At 40.8% G+C, this 22,514-nt stretch overlaps 1 protein-coding gene across 1 annotated transcript in view; it reads left to right on the top strand.

Moving 5' to 3' along the window:
• rngtt (RNA guanylyltransferase and 5'-phosphatase) overlaps positions 1-22,514 on the top strand; it is a 63,402-nt gene that overhangs the window by 14,217 nt on the left and 26,671 nt on the right. The window contains exons 9-11 of the mRNA XM_089022108.1: positions 2,863-2,998; positions 8,901-8,972; positions 16,225-16,389. Coding sequence (XP_088878234.1) covers positions 2,863-2,998; positions 8,901-8,972; positions 16,225-16,389 — 373 coding nt within the window. The remainder of the gene's footprint in view (positions 1-2,862; positions 2,999-8,900; positions 8,973-16,224; positions 16,390-22,514) is intronic.

Genomic DNA, 22,514 nt, shown 5'->3' with positions numbered 1-22,514 from the left:
AATTGTTTCAAAGTAATATTTTTTTCAAAGAAATCTTTGTAAATGCTGTTTTGAATTTTGTATTCAATTATTGAGACCCCACAGTACAAAAGAAATGTGTTAGACTGATTGTCAATGAAAAGGTTTCGTCAGCCGTCATCTGTACTTTTTTGAAGGTGATCGAAGTTTCGCTTCTCATCCAAGAAGCTTCATCAGCGAACTAAAATTTTGCTGGTAGCTCTGGCCATATATATATATATATATATATATATATATATATATATATATATATATATATATATATATATATATATATATATATATATATATATATGTGTGTGTGTGTGTGTGTATGTGTGTGTGTGTGTGTGTGTGTATATGTGTATATATATATATATATATATATATATATGTGTACAGAGGTGGCGGTGCCTGATTAATTGTTTTGTCCTGACTCATTATGGTCTACGACTGGCCCTGATTGCCCCATTCTCCCTGGTATCACCTCATCAGCATGACAGCCTACGTTGTAACGATCTAAGAAATCTATTGTCAGCACGATCCAAATCAAACCTCACCCCACCATGGTGATTTAGTGAAGGGTTTTACTGTTTTATAAAAATAGCTTCATTTAGTCCCCTTTCAAACCAGCTATTTTTTTTCGATAAGATTTTAACCTCACTGTCGTCAAATGAGTGGTTGCTAGCTTTTAGATGTATATGCACTGCAGATAAGACGTATTACACCGATTGTGCTAATCGATTGGTAAACACGCTAAAAAGAGCAGAATAGCATGTTTTTATTTGCTCATTATGTAGACATTTTTTATATGGTCAGTTCATCAATGAAAATATATGTCCTGTAGATCATTCAAATCATTTTAAATCACTCAACTTGTATGACATTTGATGCCAGCTGATCCTTTGCAGCTCGTCAAATTTCCGCCTTTAAATCAGCCGGTATTGACAGCATATTTATCACATCTAATCCTTGGGTGGAAATGATAAGGAGGCACAGCAGATCCGAGAGATCCATATCATCACCGGGGATGTCATCTTAAATCCATCTCCCATACGTGACCTTGTTTTCCGAAGGGAACGTGTTCTGAGAACCTGTATTTTCCCCTGTGCTGTCAATAAATGTCTTATATGCCCACTTTCAGTTTTCATGTCACAAATCCCCTGAAATGCTCAAGACACAAAGTCATTAGTGTCTATTTTAGAACGCACTGGTTGTAGGATTTAACCTTTGAAAAATGTTGTGTCATGGTTGCTTGTTAGGCTTGATTGCTAATCCTGCTTTATTGACTGCGTAGGATTTTCTTTTGCTAAAGAGTGGCAGTCTTGGAATGTTAATGCATTTTTAAAGGTGGTGTGCAATGTCACCACCGGAAATTTTTCACATTTACCTCACAGACTTCAAGGCTATCCAAGTGAATTGTATGCAAGGCAAAGTCGTTTCGAGTAATTATTGCAGCAGTATTTCATCATTCATATGTCAGAAAAGGAGCGTGTCAAAACGGAGCGCTTTTGTTGCCGTTCTTGAGTCTTTGGAAAGTTGAAACTAGATTTAGTGGATTGGACAGTGCGCACTTCTTGAATTGCATTGGATTAGCCTTTATTAGTCTCACAGTGGAAACATTTACATTTCCCAGAAGCAAAGTTATGGACGGGAAAGGAAAGGAAGACGTAGAAAAACAAAATACAGGAGCTGCTGGAAAAGCAGCCACTCTTGAAACAAAATAACAAAATAATATGACAACACATAGACAGTCATTCAATCTTAACAACTTCCTGCACCCTCTTTGTTGCATGAAACAGTTCTAGATGAAAGAGGAGAGGATCAAAGCCTCCTTTTCACCAGTGGATCAGGGACGTCATGGCGAAATCTGCACGTCTGCTCCAAGCTATATGTGAAAAGCAAACACGAAGCTGTAGCATCCATTGACGAAAAGAGATCTCCCGTCCCATGTAAATCCGCTTCAATTCCAAGCCGCGGCAGTTCCACATATGCACTGATCTTTCCGCTGAACAAAGCCATGCTGTGTAAATGCTGCCCATTACAGGCGCAAAAAAAGCACAATCGCCCCAGAACTGTCCAGCGATGACAGTGAAATGACACAGACAATCAAAAACGGTGCTGCCATATTCATGCTGCCGAAAAGGCGCAACTTCTCAGCACAGTCTCCTCCTTGATGAATATCTTCTGTTGATTCTGAGCTGTCACATTTTGAGGGTCCACTTTTTAAATCTATTCAAATACAATACAAGCATTACATATATAATTACTATTCCTCAATATATTTTGTTTGCGAATGAACCTCTGCTCCAGACCGCCCATTCTTCAGGAATATAGTAATCGTGTATGTGATGAATATTTACCCTGCAAGTCAATTTAATATGAACCCCTTAATTTCCTACTTGCACAACTAACGTTTCAGGCTCCAGGCCACGGCGTGCCTAGTTTAAAAAAAAAACGATTTTGTATTCCGTAGCCCTTGCCACAACCATTTCATTAAGCCGACCAGAACATCGGGTCGCTGTCTTGGGCTGATTAGAACAGGGCTCTAATTAATGTGATCTGTCATACTTGTGTGGCTATGTTGGCGAGGACAGCTTTGATTTCTTATCCTTGCACCTGTTTTTTTCCTTGGCAAGAATGGCAATTAATTGGAGCAACTTTGTGGCTTTTTGTGCTCTATTTTAAATAGTCCTGATAAATTTTGGAGCTCCATTTAGATTGGCAATGGCCAGAAGACGGATCTGCAAATGTCGTACCCTTTTATTTCTCTGCGAGCTTCCACTTTCAAGCAACACGTCATGTGAAATCGTGATTTTCCTGTGCAAATGTCAGCTAACGGATGTTCCACTCCCCTCCCGACAGGTACATGATGGTGATCAATGGGAAACATGAAGTATTCATGATTGACAGAGACAATACCGTCTTCCACGTTGCCAATTTAGAGTTTCCTTTCCGGAAAGATCCACGCGTCCATCTAGCAAATACACTTTTGGACGGGGTAAGTTGTCTTTTGGATCATATTTCCGGGCTTTGTCATTAAAGTGTAATTCACACATTATCGTCGCCATTTCAGACAATGCTTTCAGTCCTTGTATGGACTGGAACGGCAGCGTCTTTCACCTCCATAACCTCACCCTTCCTATATCGCCGCTGCTTAGTCTCGTGGATAATTGATGTGAGATTCTAAAACCTCAGGCTAAAAACGTTGCAGTCTGGCAGTTGAGCCCCTCATCTGTCTAGATGACACGGAAATCATCCTCCTATGTCCTGGGGGAAATGGCTCGTGGAGGTTTTTCTGCCACCCGATTCAATTTTTGGTTGTGCTCGGCGTCGTTGGCGGTGAATCATCTGAGGCGTGACCTGGAAGGACTGCTACAATGTGTCCTTTTTTCGGTCAGGGGCGTTCCTTCAGTGACATCACGTACGGACTCGTCACCAACTCAAAAACAAGACTTCCGGAATATTCAGCACGAGTCTTAAAACGTAAAATATAGCTATATGCGGTGGAATCTTTGTAAAATACGCTCAGTAGAAGTCATTTGAAGCCATTTTACAAATTATGGACACAACTTATCCGGAGACGTCGGTTGTCCTTTAAGTTTAATTCTGAGTCACTTTTCGATATTAACTCATTCACTGCCTTTCACAAATTAATTCATGAATTGAAAATATAACGTAGAGCGCCATTCCCGAATTTATTCAGGTTTTGTTTTTTTCGGTGCTGAGAAAACGCTGACCAGACCTCTGTCAATGTTTTTCCCTTCCACAATGGGGCAGAATTTCCCCTTTTTCCATGTTAGCGCTTTGTTCCAGCTTCAGATGTTGTTAAAGCGCTCTACAGATGCTCCCCAACTTACGCACATTTGAGTTACGAACAACGGTACATAAGAACATTTTTGTAGTAACATGTAGTATTCTCTCCAGTTGGACATGTACATATCTTTATAGAGCATATATTTTATTAAATGTTTATTTTTCAGTACAAACCAATACACGCTACTTATACAAGCCTTAAACACACTTATACAAACCTTAAACATATTTATATAAGCCTTACACATACATTCCATACAAAATATAGCACTGAATCAACTTAAGAACTAATTCACCGTACGAATGACCGTTTGGAACGTGTCTTGTTCGTAAGTTGGGGAGCATCTGTATAAACCAATATGTATGTATTGCATTGTATTTTAGACAGCCACCCTAATTTCAAACTCATATAACTCGAGACCCATATAATTTAGGAATTAACTATTTTATTCCGATGAAAGAAGAGAGTCTAAGGTTTCTTAGGCTACATTGAATGTTTATGTAGTCCTAAAACTCAATATTCTATGTGTCGTGGAATTAGAGTGACAATGACAAAACCCTGGCACTGGAGTGGACACATTTTTACACATTGTCTGGCAGTGAATGAGTTAATTTCTGGTCAATTACTTGTAAAGAAAACTTGCCAATGAGATCTTGCAGTGAATGAGTTAATAACCGGTGGGCATGAGCTTTACAAATTGAGTCATCAAGTTTAAATTTTTAATGATTGCTAATTGTGCTGCGCAGATGGAAATAGTTGATTCAACAAGGTGTTGTTGATGATGGAGCCTTTTTCGGCTCTATCACTCAACCTCATGTCAATCAACGGCTGCTTTTGAAACATCCAAATGTGCATCGTGTCTATGGTGAATGTTCAACACGATTAACTCGAAGATTGAGTTCTTTTTGGTTGAGGAAAAAAAAACATGTAAAAATGATTCCTCTCATGCTGTCGGTTTCTTGGCAAGAGTCAACCCCCCTCTTCTATGTTCTTCCAAGTCACGTACAGAGCAACATTTGCTGCTGCTGTCTTCATTTCAAATGCTGAAATGAAAAAAAAAAGAAAACAGTCACGCTGTTCCTGGTTTGGTTGCAGCGAAACAGACTTGAAAACATGATGTCCTTATGAGCGGACTGTTTTTAGCTCATTGTCTGACGCCGCAAGCTCCCGACTACTACCAAATTATTGACACAACTTGTGCCTCTTTTGGAACTCTCCCGTTTGCTTCAATTTCATCAGTGCAAACAGTTTGCTTTTCACAGATGCAGTTCGTCTACTAAAGCTATGAAGACTATATATTGAATTTCTATTTTTTTTAGAAAATAAAAAAAGCCAGCCTCAATCAAAAACACACTGATGTATATTATTTTTGCTGCGATGCACTGCATTTTTTGCAGATTTACATATTAACCATTTTTTCAATTTCTATTGATCTTATTCATAGTTTTTGCGCTCAAGCCTAGGTACAAAGGAACTGCTGAAGTGAGGAAGTGAATTTTATGTTTTAAGCTTTTAGTACTATCTAGTAACTATATAGTACTAAAAGCTTTTTTTCCACAAACCAAAAATCAGCCTTCACTTTTTGTAAATCGGAAATTTGGGATAGCAGCACACAAAATGAAGGTCAGGTTGCCGCCATTGTGATGACGGCGATGACCTTTAAGATTTGACGCTGACCATTTTCCTGCATTCTCAGTCTTATTAAAAAGCCTGACGCACGCACACAAAAAAAACCACACACACAAACACAGACAGGTACACTTAGCCTAGTTCTCAGGTGCAAAAATATCACTGCAGCGCTAAATACGGTTATCACGGTGATCGTAGCTGGAAATATTACCCAACCCATCTCAAAACCCACCTATTTGAAATTGCATTTTCTGTGTAGCTCTCTCTCTTGTTTCTATTTATAATTGTATTTTATTTATTGCATTCTATTTGTGATTGTATTTTATTTTATTATAGGACCTATGCTTGTCTGTGACTGTAAAGTGTCCTTGAGAGCTTTGAAAGGCGCTTAAAATGTAATGTATGATTATTCTTATTATTATTAACATTTGGAATTTTATCTTTGTTTATGGATCACATATAAAGCAGGGGTGTCAAACTATTTTTTTTGCCACGGGCCAAGTTGTCGTTATGCTTTCCTCTCAAGCGCCGTTATGAATTTCGGGAGACCATTTGAATATTTATTCTCCTCCACATATTATATACAGAACGCACAACAAATTAATGAATAACCTAGTTTTTTTAAATCTGAAGTCAAGAAAGAGTGTTATTGTGTTTTATATGGGACAATTTGAAGTTTTGGATGGGATTAGCCTTTCTTAGTCTCGCAGTGAAGAAATGTACATTTCACAGCAGCAAAGTTATGGACGGAAAGGAAAGAAAGAAGTAAAAAAACAATTACAGGAGCTGGTGTAAAGGCAGCCACTCTCGCGGCCCCATCTTGAAGTCAAAAGAAAAAAAAAACTGTAATATGACAACACAACGACACAGTCATTCAATCTTAAACGCTTCCTGCACCCTCTTTGTTGTATAAAGCAATTCTAAATGAAAGAGGAGAGGATCAAAGTGTCCTTTTCACTACTGGATCGGAGACATCATGGTGGAATGTGCAAGTGTTAAAGCAAATATGAAGTTGTAGCATCCATTGGTGAAAGAGATTGTCTCACATCTTCTGTCCCACGTAAATCCGCTTCAATTCCAAGCGACGACAGTTCCACATACGCATCGACGCTCTGCGCTGTCGCTCCTTTCTTCTCATTGCGGCCTCCTCAAACGGTTGGTTCGGACTTTAGCAAGCATCATGGCATGATATGTTTGATTTGCTTCTTCGGACCGAATAATATGATGTGGTGGGCCAGATTTGGCCCCCGGGCCTTGACTTTGATACCTGTAATTTAAATAGTCTTTTGTCTGACGACCGTGCTCCGTTTTTCCTCTTCAAATGTCCGTATGTCTATTACGTCCCTTGAGCCCAGGTGTGCTTGTGTGAGTGTGTTGAGATTACTTCCAGAACTTGTTTTGCCCTTGTGTATTTGGCTTTGTTTATACTTCTGGCGCTTTGGTCCCGGAGTGAAGATGTGTTTTTCTATTTATAGGAAGCCATGTTGAAGTCCTTCTATGCTCTCTGATTGGTCTCATCTTTCGGCCATAGGCGTTGGTCTTGTCATGTTTTTTTCTCAGTTCTTGCAGCTTTTACCTCCTTTACTCCGATTTCAAAGCTGGATGGCAACATAATGACTGGTTGCGTTGGTCACACTTGCGTGTTCACCCGCGTCTGCCGTCCCGGGTCCTTCGTGATGGCACCCTTGTGAAATTGCGCCAAATTACATCACAAAGCACAGGTGCCATTCATTGGTTTCTGCGCTTGCCAACTAGCTGCCGGTTGAGACGGATAATCCCAGGAAGGTTAGATGCTGTGAATCAGTCATTGCATTTCAAATCACGTCTGAAGAAGCAGACATCTACACGTGGAAAAAAAAATGTTGGCACCCCCTCCGGAATAAAAACAAAAACGTACTCATCACCGAAATAACTTGGAACTGATGAGATGATCATTTGCTTGAATGCATCTCGACAAAAGGCCACCGACAATTTACTCTGTGTGAATCTGTGCAATTCGGTTTATACTCAAAAGTACCAGTAGTGTGAAAAAAATGACATTTATACTGAGAGAATTTAATTGCAGTTTTATCTACTGCACCTCGTGTGGTGTACTTCCCTCTAAGAAAGGGTTGAAGGAATATATTTTCAAACGACTTTATTTGTCCTTTACCCAGACCGCTGCGGGACATATCTTGTCTTTTTTTCCCTCACACCGAAATATATTGTCTGATTTAAACCCCCAAACAAACACATTCATCCTCAATATTTGCTGTGAAATTATTCATGTGAGGCCAAGTTTTTTGTCAGCCGTGGCAAGCTGACATTTCTCTACCTGCTACAGTTTTTCATTGAAGTCGAAGTTTTCTGAAATAAAGTTAGCAGCATGAATATTTTATGAGCACGGTACAAGATGCGTCCATCAATTCCTGCAAGTCCATCCTTGGTCGTTTTTGAGTTTTGAACACACCGGCGGTCTGTCTGCTCAGTGTCGTCCATCGCCGCATCATCTGACTCATCTTGGGAGTCTTGAATAATTGATACTTTGTCCTATTTCTACCTCATGGATGTTTTTTCACCCTTCCTTGCCCAGGCAGACACGGCCAGTTCCTCGTGACGTAACCTGCTTAGTACTGTGAGCATGTCTGAATACTTAGCCGTTGTTCAATCAATTTTGCTCATATGCTAGCTATCTATCTATTAGCTATCTGGCTATCTATTAGCTAGCTGGCTATCTGGCTAGCTATCTATTAGCTATGTATTAGCCAAATAGATAGTTTTCTATTTGCTATCTGTTTGCTATCTATTAGCTATCTGGCTAGCTATTTATTAGCTGGCTGGCTATCTGGATAGTTATCTGGCTAGCTATCTAGTAGCTATGTATTAGCTAGATAGCTAGCTTTCTATCTATTTGAGTTATTCCGGGTTGAGTAAACGCTGGCGCGTGTGGCTGCCGCTGCTCACCCACAGAAAAACATCCTGTGACTGTAAAGTGACCTAGAGAGTTTTGAAAGGCGCTTATAAATGAAATGTATTATTATTATTATTATTACATACATCCGCTAGAGCAGGGGTGTCAAAGTCATTTTTTGCCGCGGGCCACATTGTAGTTATGGTTTCCTCTCGAGGGCCGTTATGAATTTGGGGAACCCATTAGAATGTTTAAATATAGAGCACACAGCAAATTAATGAATAACTCGTTTTCAAATCTGAAGTCAAGAATAATGACTTTTATTGTGGTTGACATACAAAAATATGAAATTTTGGCTCAGATTTTAGCAATCATCATGGAATTTAACAAGTTTGATTTGCTTTCGCGGGCCGAAAAAAATGATGTGGCGGGCCGGATTTGGCCCGCGGGCCTTGACTTTGACACCTGTGCGCTAGAGGGACCCTACTCACTGTTCTTTCAATTGTTTGAAAATGTTTTCAGGAATGAACTTATTTATTTATCACCGGACTCTTTTGTCTTTTGCAGGAGATGATCATTGACAAGGTGAATGGTCAGCCCGTCCCCCGCTACCTGATATATGATATCATCAAGTTCAACGTGAGTGCTGAATTGTCATCTTTTCTATCTTACGTTAGGTTTCTTGATTTAACTACCCGAACAACGGTCTACTTTAACAGATGGAATTGCAGTTCAGGAAAATAATAGCTTGTCATTTTCAAAGGCCTAATACATTTCTTAGCTTGAAAACGCATTGACAGGAATGGTTTATGCTGGTAACACAGAAAATGAAGCAATCGGTTTGAGTTCTTAGCGGCTCGGGGCAGAGCTGTTCATTTGAATAAGCTCTGCATTATTTGACGCAGTCCGCAGTTTGCCTGCTGGGTCTCAACTCCACACTCTGTCATATCCCGTACTTGACCCTCTGTCAACCATTTTCATTCTTTTAGGCTTTAATTTGAGGCTTCTGACGACTTGACGACTTTATACACTTGAGTTTATTGTTTGTGCCGAGCCACAGCCAAATCTTAACCCATTCACCGCCATTCTCATTCTCATCTCTTTTTCCGTACCGCTTATTCCTCATTAGGGTCGCGGGGGTTGCTGGAGCCTATCTCAGCTGTCTTCGGGCACGAGGCGGGGGGGACCCTGAATTGGTTGCCAGCCAATCGCAGGGCACACAAAGACATACAACAGTCACTGTCACACTCACACCTAGGGACAATTTGGAGTGGTCAATCTGCCTGCCATGCATGTTTTTTGGAGTGTGGGAGGAAACCGGAGGACCTGGAGAAAACCCACGCGGGTCCGGGGAGAACATGCAAACTCCACACAGGGAGGCCGGACCGGGACGCGAACCGGCAACCTCTGCACTGTGAAGCCGGTGTGCTAACCACTCGACTACCGGGCCGCCCTCATTCACCGCCAGATGATATGTAAAAATGTATCCACTCCAGTGCCGGGGTTTTTGTCATTTTCACTCAAATTGCAGGACCCATAGATATTGAGTTTTAGTACTACCTAAACATTCAATTCAACATTAGAAACCTTAGATTTTCTTCTTTCATTAGAAAAAAGTTCATTCCTAAATTAAATGAATCTGGAGTTATCTGAGCTTGAAATGGGGGTGGCTGTACAAAATACAGTCCATCCATCCATCCATTATCCGTACAGTTTTTGGAATACAATACAATACATACACATTGATTTATATAGCGCTGTAACAACAGTGGAAGCTGGAAAAAAGTGCTAATATGGACAAAAAGGAATTGCTGCCCCCTCGTGGAAGGGAAAAACATTGCCAGAGGTCTGACCAGCGCTTTATCATACTTTTAAACTCCAGAATAAATTCGGCAATGGCAGTGAATGAGTTAATGGAAACCTTCCATCGATGCATCATCCATCGCTCTTACAGTATTTGACTTTCGTTCTTCCCTCCTGAACGGAACTGACTGGGGACATTACAGGGGTGTGAATGCACCTCCAGGATTGTAAATGATGTCATTTAGCAGCCTGATCTGTATTCTACGAACATCCAGTTAGCCAAGCACGGACACAAACGATCTTACAATGATCAACCTTAACCAAGCCACTGCTCCTTTCTGCATATAAACATTTACAATTACCTGAAGGAAAGAGAAAGTGGAGAAGGTACAGCTTTGGTTGTTATTTCCGTTTGCCACCCCGCATCGGTCCATCGATCAGCTCACAAATGGCTGAATGAAGACACTTCTCTGACGGGAATGTCTTTTGTAAGATGTTGGACGGTGGTTAGTAGCGCCGCATGATTATACCGAGCTGCCTCGACAGCGCCGTTATATTGATCCGCGTTGGCCATTATTAGCCTTCTTCATTATCTGAGGCGGATTGTCCCTTGGCGCCGAGGCCTTGTCTTCGGTGAAGCAGAAGGAACATGAGACCACCTGCTAGGTTCGTGGCTGAATACAAGACTCGGGTTGTTTGCAACATCAAGTCTCACGGAGCCTTGGGAATCTTTGGATTATAAAATAATGTAGAGTGCGTGCCCTTATGGTGCTGTCGGATCGTTTTGAGTTCCTCTTAAATTTCAAGAGCAATGAATGTTCCATCTTGCTAGAATTATGGATATACTTCACCCGTGAGGTTACTTCTCTCAGTGGTGAATGCGGTTTTCATTCACCGGCATATAGTCAGGCTGATTTCACCTGTTTTCATATACCGTATTTTCCGGTGTATAAGGTGCACCGGAGTATAAGGCGCACCGGAGTAGAAGGCGCACCCCCAATGAAGGGTGTATTTTCAAACGTTTTCCATCTATAAGGTGCACCAGACTATAAGGTGCACATTCAATGAATGAAAGTTTTCCAAATATAATATATAAATGTATAACAGTTTTCCAAATATAAGGCACACCACATTATAAGGTGCTACAGTAGAGGATGGCGTTACGCATGACTTCTACAGGTAGAAATAGAGTAGTCGCGAGACCGGTTGTGGCTTAATATTACTTTACATAGAAGGCGCACCGGCATATAAGGCGCAGGGTCATCTTTTCGAGAAAATAAAGGTTTTTTTGGTGTGCCTTATACACCGGAAAGTACGATAAAGCGGAGTCCGCAAAATTAAAACAGCGCTTGTTTTCAATGTGGATTTTCCTAGAATGAAAGTAATCCAAAATCACATTGAGCCATCGTCTTCATCTTCGCTTTGTATATTTTTGTTCAGAAACTCCTTAGAGCGGATGTCAGTTCCAAATCCAATATTAATCATACGTTGTCTGTAATACGACGCTGTATGCAACATGTCTTCAAAATCTCCGCTCAGGCACTTGTACCGTGTTCAATACCACAAGGAAAAGCCCAAGTTTAATTTCTGCTTTGCCAGTGAGAGTTACCCGTAATAACAAAGACAACTTCGGTTCTTGTGGAATATCGACGGGTTCAAGAAAATTGACTTTGAAATGCCTGCACAATAAATATCTTTGCTCTGTGTTACTGTTTGATTTTTGCACAGCTTCTCAGCGATTCAACGACGTGACTCTCTTGACTCATTTGAGCTCATATTTCATCACTCCAAAGAACTTTAAACTGTTTTCCACTGTCGGAATTATTCGTATTTTCAAGGTTCCTACTTGTTGCGGCAGCCGGTCTTTGAAAAAAGGCTTGTGCTCCTTGCAGCACTCTGTGGTGTTTAACATTTAATGCGAGTTATATATAGAGATTCTTGATGGCTTGATGTCGGCCGACTCTGACTGTCACCATAATGGAAGTTACGTAACACGCTGATATGTATGAACGCTGCCGCTGGTGTTGTTCCAATGCTGTCCTGTAAGATTTTTGTCGTTATGTTCAGCGACCCATAACACCCACATTCGATTGGAAAAATTGTTTTATTTTATTTTTTTACCTCATACACTGCCAGACGATGTGTCCACTGCAGTGCTGAGTTTTTTTTCATTATCATTCAAATTGGAGGACCCACAGAATATTGAGTTTTAGGACTACTGTATTTTCTGGTGTATAAGGTGCACTAAAAAGCCTTGATTTTCTTCAAACGATGCCTTATACACAGGTGCGCCTTGTATGTGAAGTAATATAGAGTAGCAACAGCTCTCGCAAGTACTGTCAGCAGCCACCGACTCCAGTTCCCCCTGCCCTATAGAAGAAGTAGTATGTTGCAGCCTCTATTGTAGCACATTATAATATGGTGTGCCTTATACTCCAATGCGTCTTATATATGGAACATTTTTGGAAAAAAAAACACCATTCATTGGGGTGCACCTTATACACCGGTATATAAATATTCAATGCCGCGTAAGAAACCTTAGACTCTCTTTTTTCACCAGAAAAAAAGAGTTTATGCCGATTTTAGAGTTCAATCTGCAATGGAAGTGAGGGCGGCTGTACAAAAGGCAAATATTGCCCCCTTGTGGGAGGGAAAAACATTGCCAGAGGTCTAACCGGAGCTTGATTCGCACCCCCTGCAAGAACAAAACCCGGCACTCTACGTCATGCTTTTCAATTCCCAAATAAATTCGGAAATGGCAGAGAATAAGTGAAAGACAAGACATCGGTCTGGCCTCCTCCTTGCCCAGGCACGTGCAGGCGATTGTTGTCCCATGTGTTCACAACAGCTAATTGGCAGAGATTCCCACAGCTTCTTCAGTGTTGCTCTCACCCTCTTGGCAACATCTTTTCATCAAATGAAGAAGAGTGTCCAATTATTGGTCATGTCACTCCTGTGCCATATTTTCTCCACTTGATGATTGTCTTCCTGTGTGCTGCAGTAGCTACTGGCCGACTGGAACGGACGGGCATTGCATATTGTTTGTGGGACATTTTTAAATTATAAAAAAAGAAAAAAAAACTTCATTCACTGGCTTTCGGGATATGTTCCTTTTTCATAATTACTCATAGTGATCTTTAATCCCCTGGAGGGTTTGAAAGAACAGTCTGCAGCGCTTTGGTGTTTCTCATGCGTGGATAGCGCATGCCTTGTATCATCCACACTTACATCTTGCACTGTCCCTCTGACACTTGCTGACAGATGGTGCGGAACGTGTGGGACACGATACTGGCTTTTCCTCTGTCGATGATTTGCCGTTTTTATGTTCATCGTCCGAAAACGCACACACGTCTGTATCCAGGCATAGAGCGCCGATGCGTATATGGAACTGTCGCGGCTTGGAATTGAAGCGGATTTACGTGGTGCAAGTGATGTGAGACAATCTCTTTTCATCAATGGATGCTACAGCTTTGTGGTTGCTTTCAAAATTTAGTCTGTAGTAGACATGCACATTCTACCATGACGTCCCTGATCCACTGGTGAAAAGGACTCTCTGATCCTCTCCTCTTTCATCTTGAACTGCTTCATACAACAAAAAGGATGCAGAAAAGTGCTTAAGAGTGAATGACTGTTTTTTTGTGTTGTCTCTCATTATTTATGTTGTTGTGACTCGAAGATGGTGACACGAGAGTGGCTGCCTTTACAGCAGCTTTGTATTTTGTTTTTCTACATCTTCCTTTCCTTTTATCTTACTTTCATCACTTTGCTGCTGAGAAATGTAAATTTCTCCACTGCGAGACTAATAAAGGTTAATCCATTCCAATCTCTATTTCAGGAAGACTTTCACTGTTAAAATGGGTTGATTTTCAGTCGCACCTTACCTTGAGTCGTTATATTAAACCGTTTTTTTTCATTAATAAATATTATAGCCTTTATTCAACCTGGAAGTAGCTTACCAGACAGCTCATCAAATGACAGTGTTACTTCTAATTTGGAAAAAGAAGATTGGCCCACCCACCTTTTGCACACTCAACACACATCTCTGTCTTCCTCCCCTCTCCAATGATTACCTCAAAAGCTCTTGAGTACTGACCTTTCCAGCCTGTACCGAGCAGAATACTAATACAACCAACCAAGAACACGTCTGTGACAACCAACCAAGAACACGTCTGTGCTGCTTGCTTTGTCCTCATGCTCGAGTGTTGCTTTATTTCGAATGAGCTTTTTCCATGTTCTTATTCTTACGAATAAGTAAAACTGGACACCTTGATTCAAGTTTATCTGGTGATATCCAAGATGGGAATTATATGATGCGGTGTTAAGGACAAAAAACAGCAACAGTGCAATGTGAATGTAGAGAAATGCTTGAAATTTCACGATTTGAGTAGACATGATGACACCAGGACCTTTTCAGGAAGTGTTGAGCCAGATGTGGAAACAGTTCAATTTGAATTCTGCATGAAGAATAGATGCGATGTTGTGTTTTATGGCTGTCGCTAGATTGGCAGCTGCATGTTGGAACATTACTAAATTATTTAGAGCAGTTGGACAGGAGCATATTTAGATGGAATTACAATGGTCAGGAATCGTTGAGTGAAGCATATTGACTTGCAGAAATAAAAGATGGAATGTTATGTTTTCCTGTTGCTACGACAGGTGACTTATTTAACTCATTCACTGCTATTCGTGAATTTATTCCAGAATTGAAAATATGACGTATTTGGGTTTTGTTTTTTTCTTGTTTGTCTCTTTTCTTGTTTGGGTGCAGATAAAGCACTGGCCATGGCCACTGGCAATGTTTTTTTCTTTTCCACAAGGGGGAGCATTTCCCTTTTTTCCATGTTAGCGCTTTGTTCCAGTGTCAGCTGTTGTTAAAGCGCTATACAAACCAATATGTATGTATCACATTGTATTTTGGACAGCCGCCCTATATAAACCAATGTGTTAATAATAATAATAATAATAGTGATAATGACAATAATAATAATAATAATAATAATAATAATAAAACATTTCATTTACAAGCGCCTTTCAAAACTCTCAGGTCACTTTACAGTCACAGGATGGTTTTCTGTGGGTGAGCAGTGGCAGCCACACGCGCCAGCATTCCCTCAACCCGGAATTAACTCAAATAGAATAGTAATACAAATAGATAGAAATCCAATAGATAGCTAATAGCTAGCCAGCTAGATAGCTAGCCTTCCAGCCGGATAGCTATTGTACGGTATTACAGAAAAGACAAAGAGAATAGACTTAGCACTATATTTCTTACTAATGTCTACATAAAGAACAAAATAAACTAAATAACAAATAATATGAGAACACAGAGTCATTCATTCTTCAGCACTCGCTGTACCCTCTTTGTGACATGAAGCAGTTCTAGATGATTGCATTGTATTTTGGACAGCCACCTTCATTTCAAGCTCATATAACTCCAGACCCATATAATTTAGGAATTAACTCTTTTTTTTCTTATGAATGAAAAAAGTTGAACGTTTCTTACGCTGAATTGAATATTTTTGTAGTCCTGAAACTCAAGATTTAGTGGGTCCTGGAATTCGAATGACAATGACAAAAACCATGGCACGGGAGTGGACACATTTTTGCATGTCTGGCAGTGAATGAGATAAGGTTGCCATTTACTCAGGTCTCTGGGATCGACCTGCAAAAACCTGCTCCTCAAAATGTGTCATTTGGTTTTCAAATAGTCTTTCATTCTCAAATTTGCTCCTCAAACAGAAAACCGGTGTGGCGCATTTAAAAAGGCGGGAATGGCTCAGATCTCCAGGGCTGGGCACGTCTCGCCATGTGTAACCATTTACTGCAAAGGAACGTGTTGTCACAGTAACCAAGCAAACTTTCCTTTTTCAATTCCGTTGAATAGATTGTATTTTTTTTTCAAGTTAACCCTTGAAGGAATTTCACCGCCCATGATTTGATAGCTTATTATTTTTTCCTGGTTGGCTCTCGCCAATACTTTGTCAAGATGTTCCCATTCTTAATTTGATGTGACCCTGCTGTCTTATGTGCCTTTACTTCCCCACATTTATTTTCATCTTAAATTTAATTAATCTTATGTGTGTTACAGGGACAACCCGTGGGCCAGTGTGATTTCAATATCCGATTGTTATGCATCGAAAAAGAGATCATTTCTCCACGAATGGAAAAAATGAAGACCGGACAGATTGACAAAACCAAGGAGCCCTTCAGTGTCCGAAATAAGCCGTTTTTTGATATCCAGGCATCACGCAAGGTAAATAATTCACACTTTTTTCCCCATGAGTTACAACCAATCTGATTTTGATGCTCGCTATACGCAAAATATAATAAGCGTTTTGCAAAATGTGAAAAGTCATGTTGAAATTCAAAGATGGATCTCAGTTCTTGAGAGATAACGAAGCGAAAACCTTGCACTGTAAACAAAGTAGTGTTTCTCGTTCGATAGTTTTCATAAAACATGAGCCTCACCACTTTGTGCACCTGAGGCACTTTTCCTTTTATTTAGTTGTGAGAAAGCTGCAGGTGATGGTGCAACGATTAGCATCCAAGGACAAGGCCGAAGAGAAGTGTTTGTTTTGCCCTTGGGTATGAGCGTGTTGTTTTCGTGTTATAACAGAGAATACGATTTCATTCCAAAAGTTAAAATCATGTTCATATTTTAGTCTAAGTTTGGCTTGTCCAAGTATAGTGATCCAACGTATGCGTTTTGTGATCAAAACAGCGGGTCCTCCACGCGCAACGTTCTTTTGTGCGATTTCAGGGATGCAATTTTTGTTTTTTCCTTTTTAACTCATTCACTGCCAGACGATGTGCAACCATATGTCCACTTCCACTACCAGGTTTTTTGTCATTTTCACTCAAATTGCAGGACCCACAGAATATTGAGTTTTAAGACTACATCAACATTCGATGCAGCATTAGAAACCTTATGCTCTATTCTTTCATCAGAAAAAAAGAGTTAATTCCCAAGTTATATGGGTCTGGAGTTATCTGAGCTGTAAATGGGGGAAGCCATCAAAAATACAATCCATCCATCCATCCATTATCCATACAGTTTTTGGAATACAATACATACATATTGATTTATATAGCGCTTTAACAACAGTTGGAGCTGGAACAAAGCGCTAACATGGACAAAAGGCAAATGCTGCCCCCTCGTGGAAGGGAAAAACATTACCTGAGGTCTGACCAACGCTTTATCGGTGCCCCCCCTCCCCCGGAAGAAAAACAAAAACCCCAAATACATTCTGGAATGGCACTTACATTTTTCAATTTCCAAATAAATTTGGGAATGGCAGCGAATGAGTTCATTACAAGATGGGCCTTGAGATTTGCTTTCATTTCAACTGGGAAAATTTATTTGAGCCCGTGTGGTCAAACAAAAAATCTTCCGCTAGCCTCTCGCTGTAGTTTGTAGTGCTGTTGAGCCTGATTTATGCCTTTATCATCATCAGTTTTGTGTACCACCTAATTATGATGTCAACAAAGATAAACATAAAGCCCTATCATTGCGTTTCAGCCTTGGGTTAAAAAAAAAAGTAGTCCCGTTAAAAGTTTAATCGAAAGGCTCTTTTATTAGTTTATGATGAATGCACCGAATGGAGTGGCACTCGTGATGATATTGGCGGAATTTTTAAATTCTCATTTCCAAAGGGAACAGTAAGTGTGAGCAAGAAATTTGAGCAGTGTGAACACATAGAGGCAGAAAAGCCAGCAGGCAGTCGTCTGAAAGCCAAAAGTACTCTTTCTGGCTTTATTTTATCACATTCATTAATTTTGTCAAATAACTCATCTTCACCATCTCGGTCCCAGTCGGGCTGTGCCTTTGGGGAAAAAGTCAGAGTACATGCTTTTATCCTGTAAAACGCGATTCAGACATCTTCAAAGATTTACTTGTGCCATAACTTCGGGTCTTGGGGAGGTCAGCACACAATTTATTTGATGTTTTGCTCCAGAGCAGATCAATTGGAAACCTTGGCCTTGCTCTTACTTCCGCTAATGATCAGGGGGTTTGTGGATGGGATGGCATTTTACAAGCGGCTCTTGCTCTGCCAACACTTGTCAATATAAACTTGTACCTACGGAGTTTAGTGATACCTCGGCTTACGAACGCTTTAGCTAACAAACTTTTCGGCTTACGAACATTAAATTCGCGAGAAGATAATCTTGGCATACGAAGTATACGAAGTAGTTTTCGGGAAACACACGGAGCGCCATAATGGCTGGCGGACTAGTTTTCGGCGGAAGAACACCAGATCACATAGCCGAACAGCGCCACCGTGGCTGCCAGACTACTTTTCCACACACACACTTTCTCTGAGTGCATACGTGGCAGACGTGGTTTGTTATCGAGTGGATTCTTTGGCTTTTTTAGGACCAAAAAAGCCCCCACCACAGGCTAGTGTTAAGCCGAAGAGGACACAAAAGAAAATTATGATCGAGCAGAAGAAGGAGATCATCGAAAAACACGTACAACATGTGCATTTGTGTGACTTAGCATCCCAGTACCAATATGCTAAGTTGACCATTTCTATGTGTGGCAAAGGGTGTTTCTGTGTTGTCTAAGCAACAGTCTCAGGCAATACAAGAGGTTGAAAAAAATCTGTTGATTTGGATTAACAAAAAGAAGCTAGCAGGGGACATTGTGTGAGGCTATGATCCCCGAGAAAGCGCGGTAACTTCACTCGGTTATCATCAAGAGGCAACTACATCAACGACCATCACAAAGGTCAATAAAAATACTTTATTATGCAGTACAGTTTATTTCTTTAATTACAATACAATAGCACATTTATTCTACATGAAATTAAGTATATTTTGTGTAGTTTTAAAGGTTATTTAGTAGAAAATTATATTTTATGGGGACCTGGAAATTGATTATTCTCATTTTTAATGGTTTACTATGGGAAATTAATGTTTGGAAGACACACTTTTCGCCTTACACACACTTTCTGACAACTAATTAAGTTCCTAAACTGAGGTATCACTGTAGGACAGTAATTTCATCTGTGCTGTATGTCATGCATATTCGCATATTTGACAATAAAGATGACTTTGACTTTGACTTTGACATTGGAATATGATGGATCATATCCCTTCTTTGACGACCCAAATATTGAAGTCACTGCATCGGTTCTTTTGTGTTGGTCGGTGACCATCTGGTGCCCGTACAGCCATATCTCTGTTGTATTGGATGTTAATGTAGGCCAACTGATGTCTGGCTTTCATTCATAGGAGCACAATCCTCCACTTTATGATATGTTGACCGTAGATTCCTGTTGAGGAGAGGAAATTCAGTCATAGGCTGAAGTTGTGTGCTCGCCTTTGTCTGACTCTAGGTTGATGTCTTTCAAGGCTGACACTTGGACATTAAAGTCCCCATTTCCCCTCGCAAATGACTCCCGCTTAATTATTTTTACTTCTTCCACTCACCCAGTTGTTTCTTGCATGCCATTTGCACATTTGCATAGCCACAACATATTTTTGGGACTTGAATGAAATTGGCGGAGGAAAGAAAAGGTAGCCACTGGAGAAATGTGAAAACATCCCGACTGTGAAAGGACCAGGTTGCGCTATTATTCTTTTTGGGGATGTTTTTCTACCATCCTTTGGTTTACTTTTATCATGAAAGAAAAGTGCCACTATGACAGTTGACATTAATTTTCTGTTGCCAAAGTCCAATTTGTTTTCTTTTGGGTCGGTTGTAAAATATCCCCATCACTTTTTCAGGCTTTCCCCCTCCTCTATAGAAGAAGTCGTGCGTAACAACCTCCACTGTAGCGCCTTATAATGTGATGTACCGTATTTTTTAAAAACTCAACCTTAGTCATTCATTGAAGGTGCACCTTATAGTCCATGCACCCTGTATATGGATACAGTTTGAAAATACACCATTCATTGAGCGTGCGCCTTATACTCCGGTTCGCCTTATACACCAGAAAATACGTTGGATGCCGTGCGATGCAAAAAAGAGAATTATTGATTTAATTTCCCCTCCCCAAGAGTTTGTAAAAAGCTCGATAGTCTTACCGTCTCTGTTGTTTGTTGCCGTGAAATGTGTCCTATACTCACTGGCCATCTGGTCTGTTTGTACTTGCTTCCTGAACTACGGCCTTGCCAGGGATTCGGATCGGCCCAAGTTTATTGTCTCGCTGTGCTAGCAGCATCACTCGCATCCCATCTGTTGCAAGTCAGCTAATTCAAGGGCCATTATGGGCTTTTATTTTCAAAGAGTACTCTTCATGACCATGTAATAAGGAGACTCTGTTGACAAATAGAGAAAAAAACACATTTTTGGTGTTGAGCCCTTTTAGTGGCAGCCCATGGGTGAAATATTGTGCAATATATCGATTTTTAGCCATCTCTGGCATGTCTTGTTATCCGAGTCTGATCTGTCTGCAGCATCTTTGTGGCTCACTGACCTCACACTTCTTCTGTCAAGTCTTTAACGCCCGCGGATGAAAAAAAAAGCAAAACCTGTGGCGAGACCTCGCTGTCCTCGAAAAACCACTCCTCTTCTCCGAAAGTCCCCACTCCCATACAGAAGGCAGCAAATTAAGCTTGAATATAACATTTTTTTGCATTCACCTGGGAGAAAAGGTGAATACTCCCCGTCTCATCAGCAGTGTCATTATACTCATCCAAATTTCCATTATCGGTTTATTATTCCCATTGTGTGCATCAGGCTTTCCTGCTCGGGAAATTGCACTGCAAGACTTTATGTGCCGTAACAATTTTTTTATTTTTTTATTTTTAAGAACTTAATTTGATCAAATGGCTACCCACTCCCCCCCCCCAAAAAAGCAATTTCCAATACAAGCCTGCGCTCGAGTAACCCTGGTGTGTGTGACGAGGTCTTTTGATGGAACTGACAAGGGTAGACTCGACGTGCAGGGCGGCCATTCACAATAAGCTTCGGAAGCCTTTAGCGACAACGAACCTGGAGCTTGACTGGAATATCAATCCACTCCCTCCGCCTTTGAATCACCTCCCCCCATACACATGAGTCTCCCCTGAGCAGAAGATGAACAGACAACGCAAGGACACCAGAACACAGTGAACCCGAGGAATGGAAAGCGTATCGATGCGTGCTTCTCAGGCACAGAAATGTTGCCTTTGTGTCCATCTCACATACAGTGATACCTCAGTTTACGAACTTAATTGGTTCGCCGAAAGTGTGAGTAAGGCGAAAAGTTTGACTGCCAAACATTTATTTCCCATAAGAAACCATTAAAAATTAGAATAATCCGTTCCCAATTTCCCATAAAACATAATTTAATAAGCCTTAAAACTACGCAAAATATACATTATTTTATGTGTAATAAATGTACTATTGTATTGTAATTAAAGAAATGAACTGTACTGTATAATAAAGTCATTTTATTTACCTTTGTGATGGTAGTTGTCAATGGATGACGAACTTCCAGGTTGCCTCTTGATGATATCCGAGTGAAGTTGCCGTGCTTTCTCAGCGATAATACCTTTACTCACAATGTCCCCTGCGAGCTGATTTTCATTGATGTAAATCAACAGAAGTTTTTCAACCGCTTCTATTGCCTAAGACCATTGCTTAGACAACACAGAAACACCATTAGCCACACGTAGCAATGGTCGTCCTAGCATACCGGTAGTGGGACGCTAAGTCACACAAACGCACACCTCGTATGTCTTTCTCGATGATCTCCTTCTTCTGCTCGACCGTAATTTTGTTTTGTGTCCTCTTCGGCTGAACACTAGCCTGTCGTGGGGTCTTTTTCGGTCCCATTATAGCAAAAGTACTCCACTCGATAGCAAACCACGTCTGTACTCAAAGCGGTGTGGAAATTAGTCCGCCAGCCACTGTGGCGCTCCGTGTGGTTTGGTTCGTTTGCCGAAAACTAATTTGTATGCCAAGATTATATTCTCACAAATGTAATGTTCGTAAGGCGAAAAGATCGTAAGCTAAAGCGTTTGTAAGCTGAGGTATCACTGTACTTTGTTTTTCCTCGCCTCTTCTCCTACTGCCTCTGTTATCCCGCCCTTTGTACAACCAAAACCTGGTTTCTTAATAGGGATTTGTTTTTCTTTCAACCCCTCCCACATGACCCTCCAGTAGAGCACGCCGCGTTGTTTCCTTTCCCGGCGAGCTTTTCTTGCACTGTCCCCTTTCTCCACTTAATCACTTCAAGGTACATCCTTGCAGAAGGTGGGTGTTTTTCTGCTCTTCTCTCCATCCAAGTACGCCGCGTTGAGCGAAAGTGGTGGGCGTTGGGTGTGCTGAGACGGCAAGAGAAGTGATATGGAAGTCCTGGATCTCACCATCGGCTTACATAAAGACTCCGCTTCTTTGTAGTCTGGCTCTCTGCCTTCTCTGTGTCAGCATAATTGTCACATTTGCAG

Source organism: Hippocampus bargibanti, linkage group LG19, assembly GCF_051943395.1.
Source record: "Hippocampus bargibanti isolate YZ-2025 linkage group LG19, ASM5194339v1, whole genome shotgun sequence".
Lineage (NCBI taxonomy): Eukaryota > Metazoa > Chordata > Actinopteri > Syngnathiformes > Syngnathidae > Hippocampus > Hippocampus bargibanti.
Note: the sequence above shows the minus strand (reverse complement) of the source record. Positions and strands in the feature narration are given on the sequence as shown.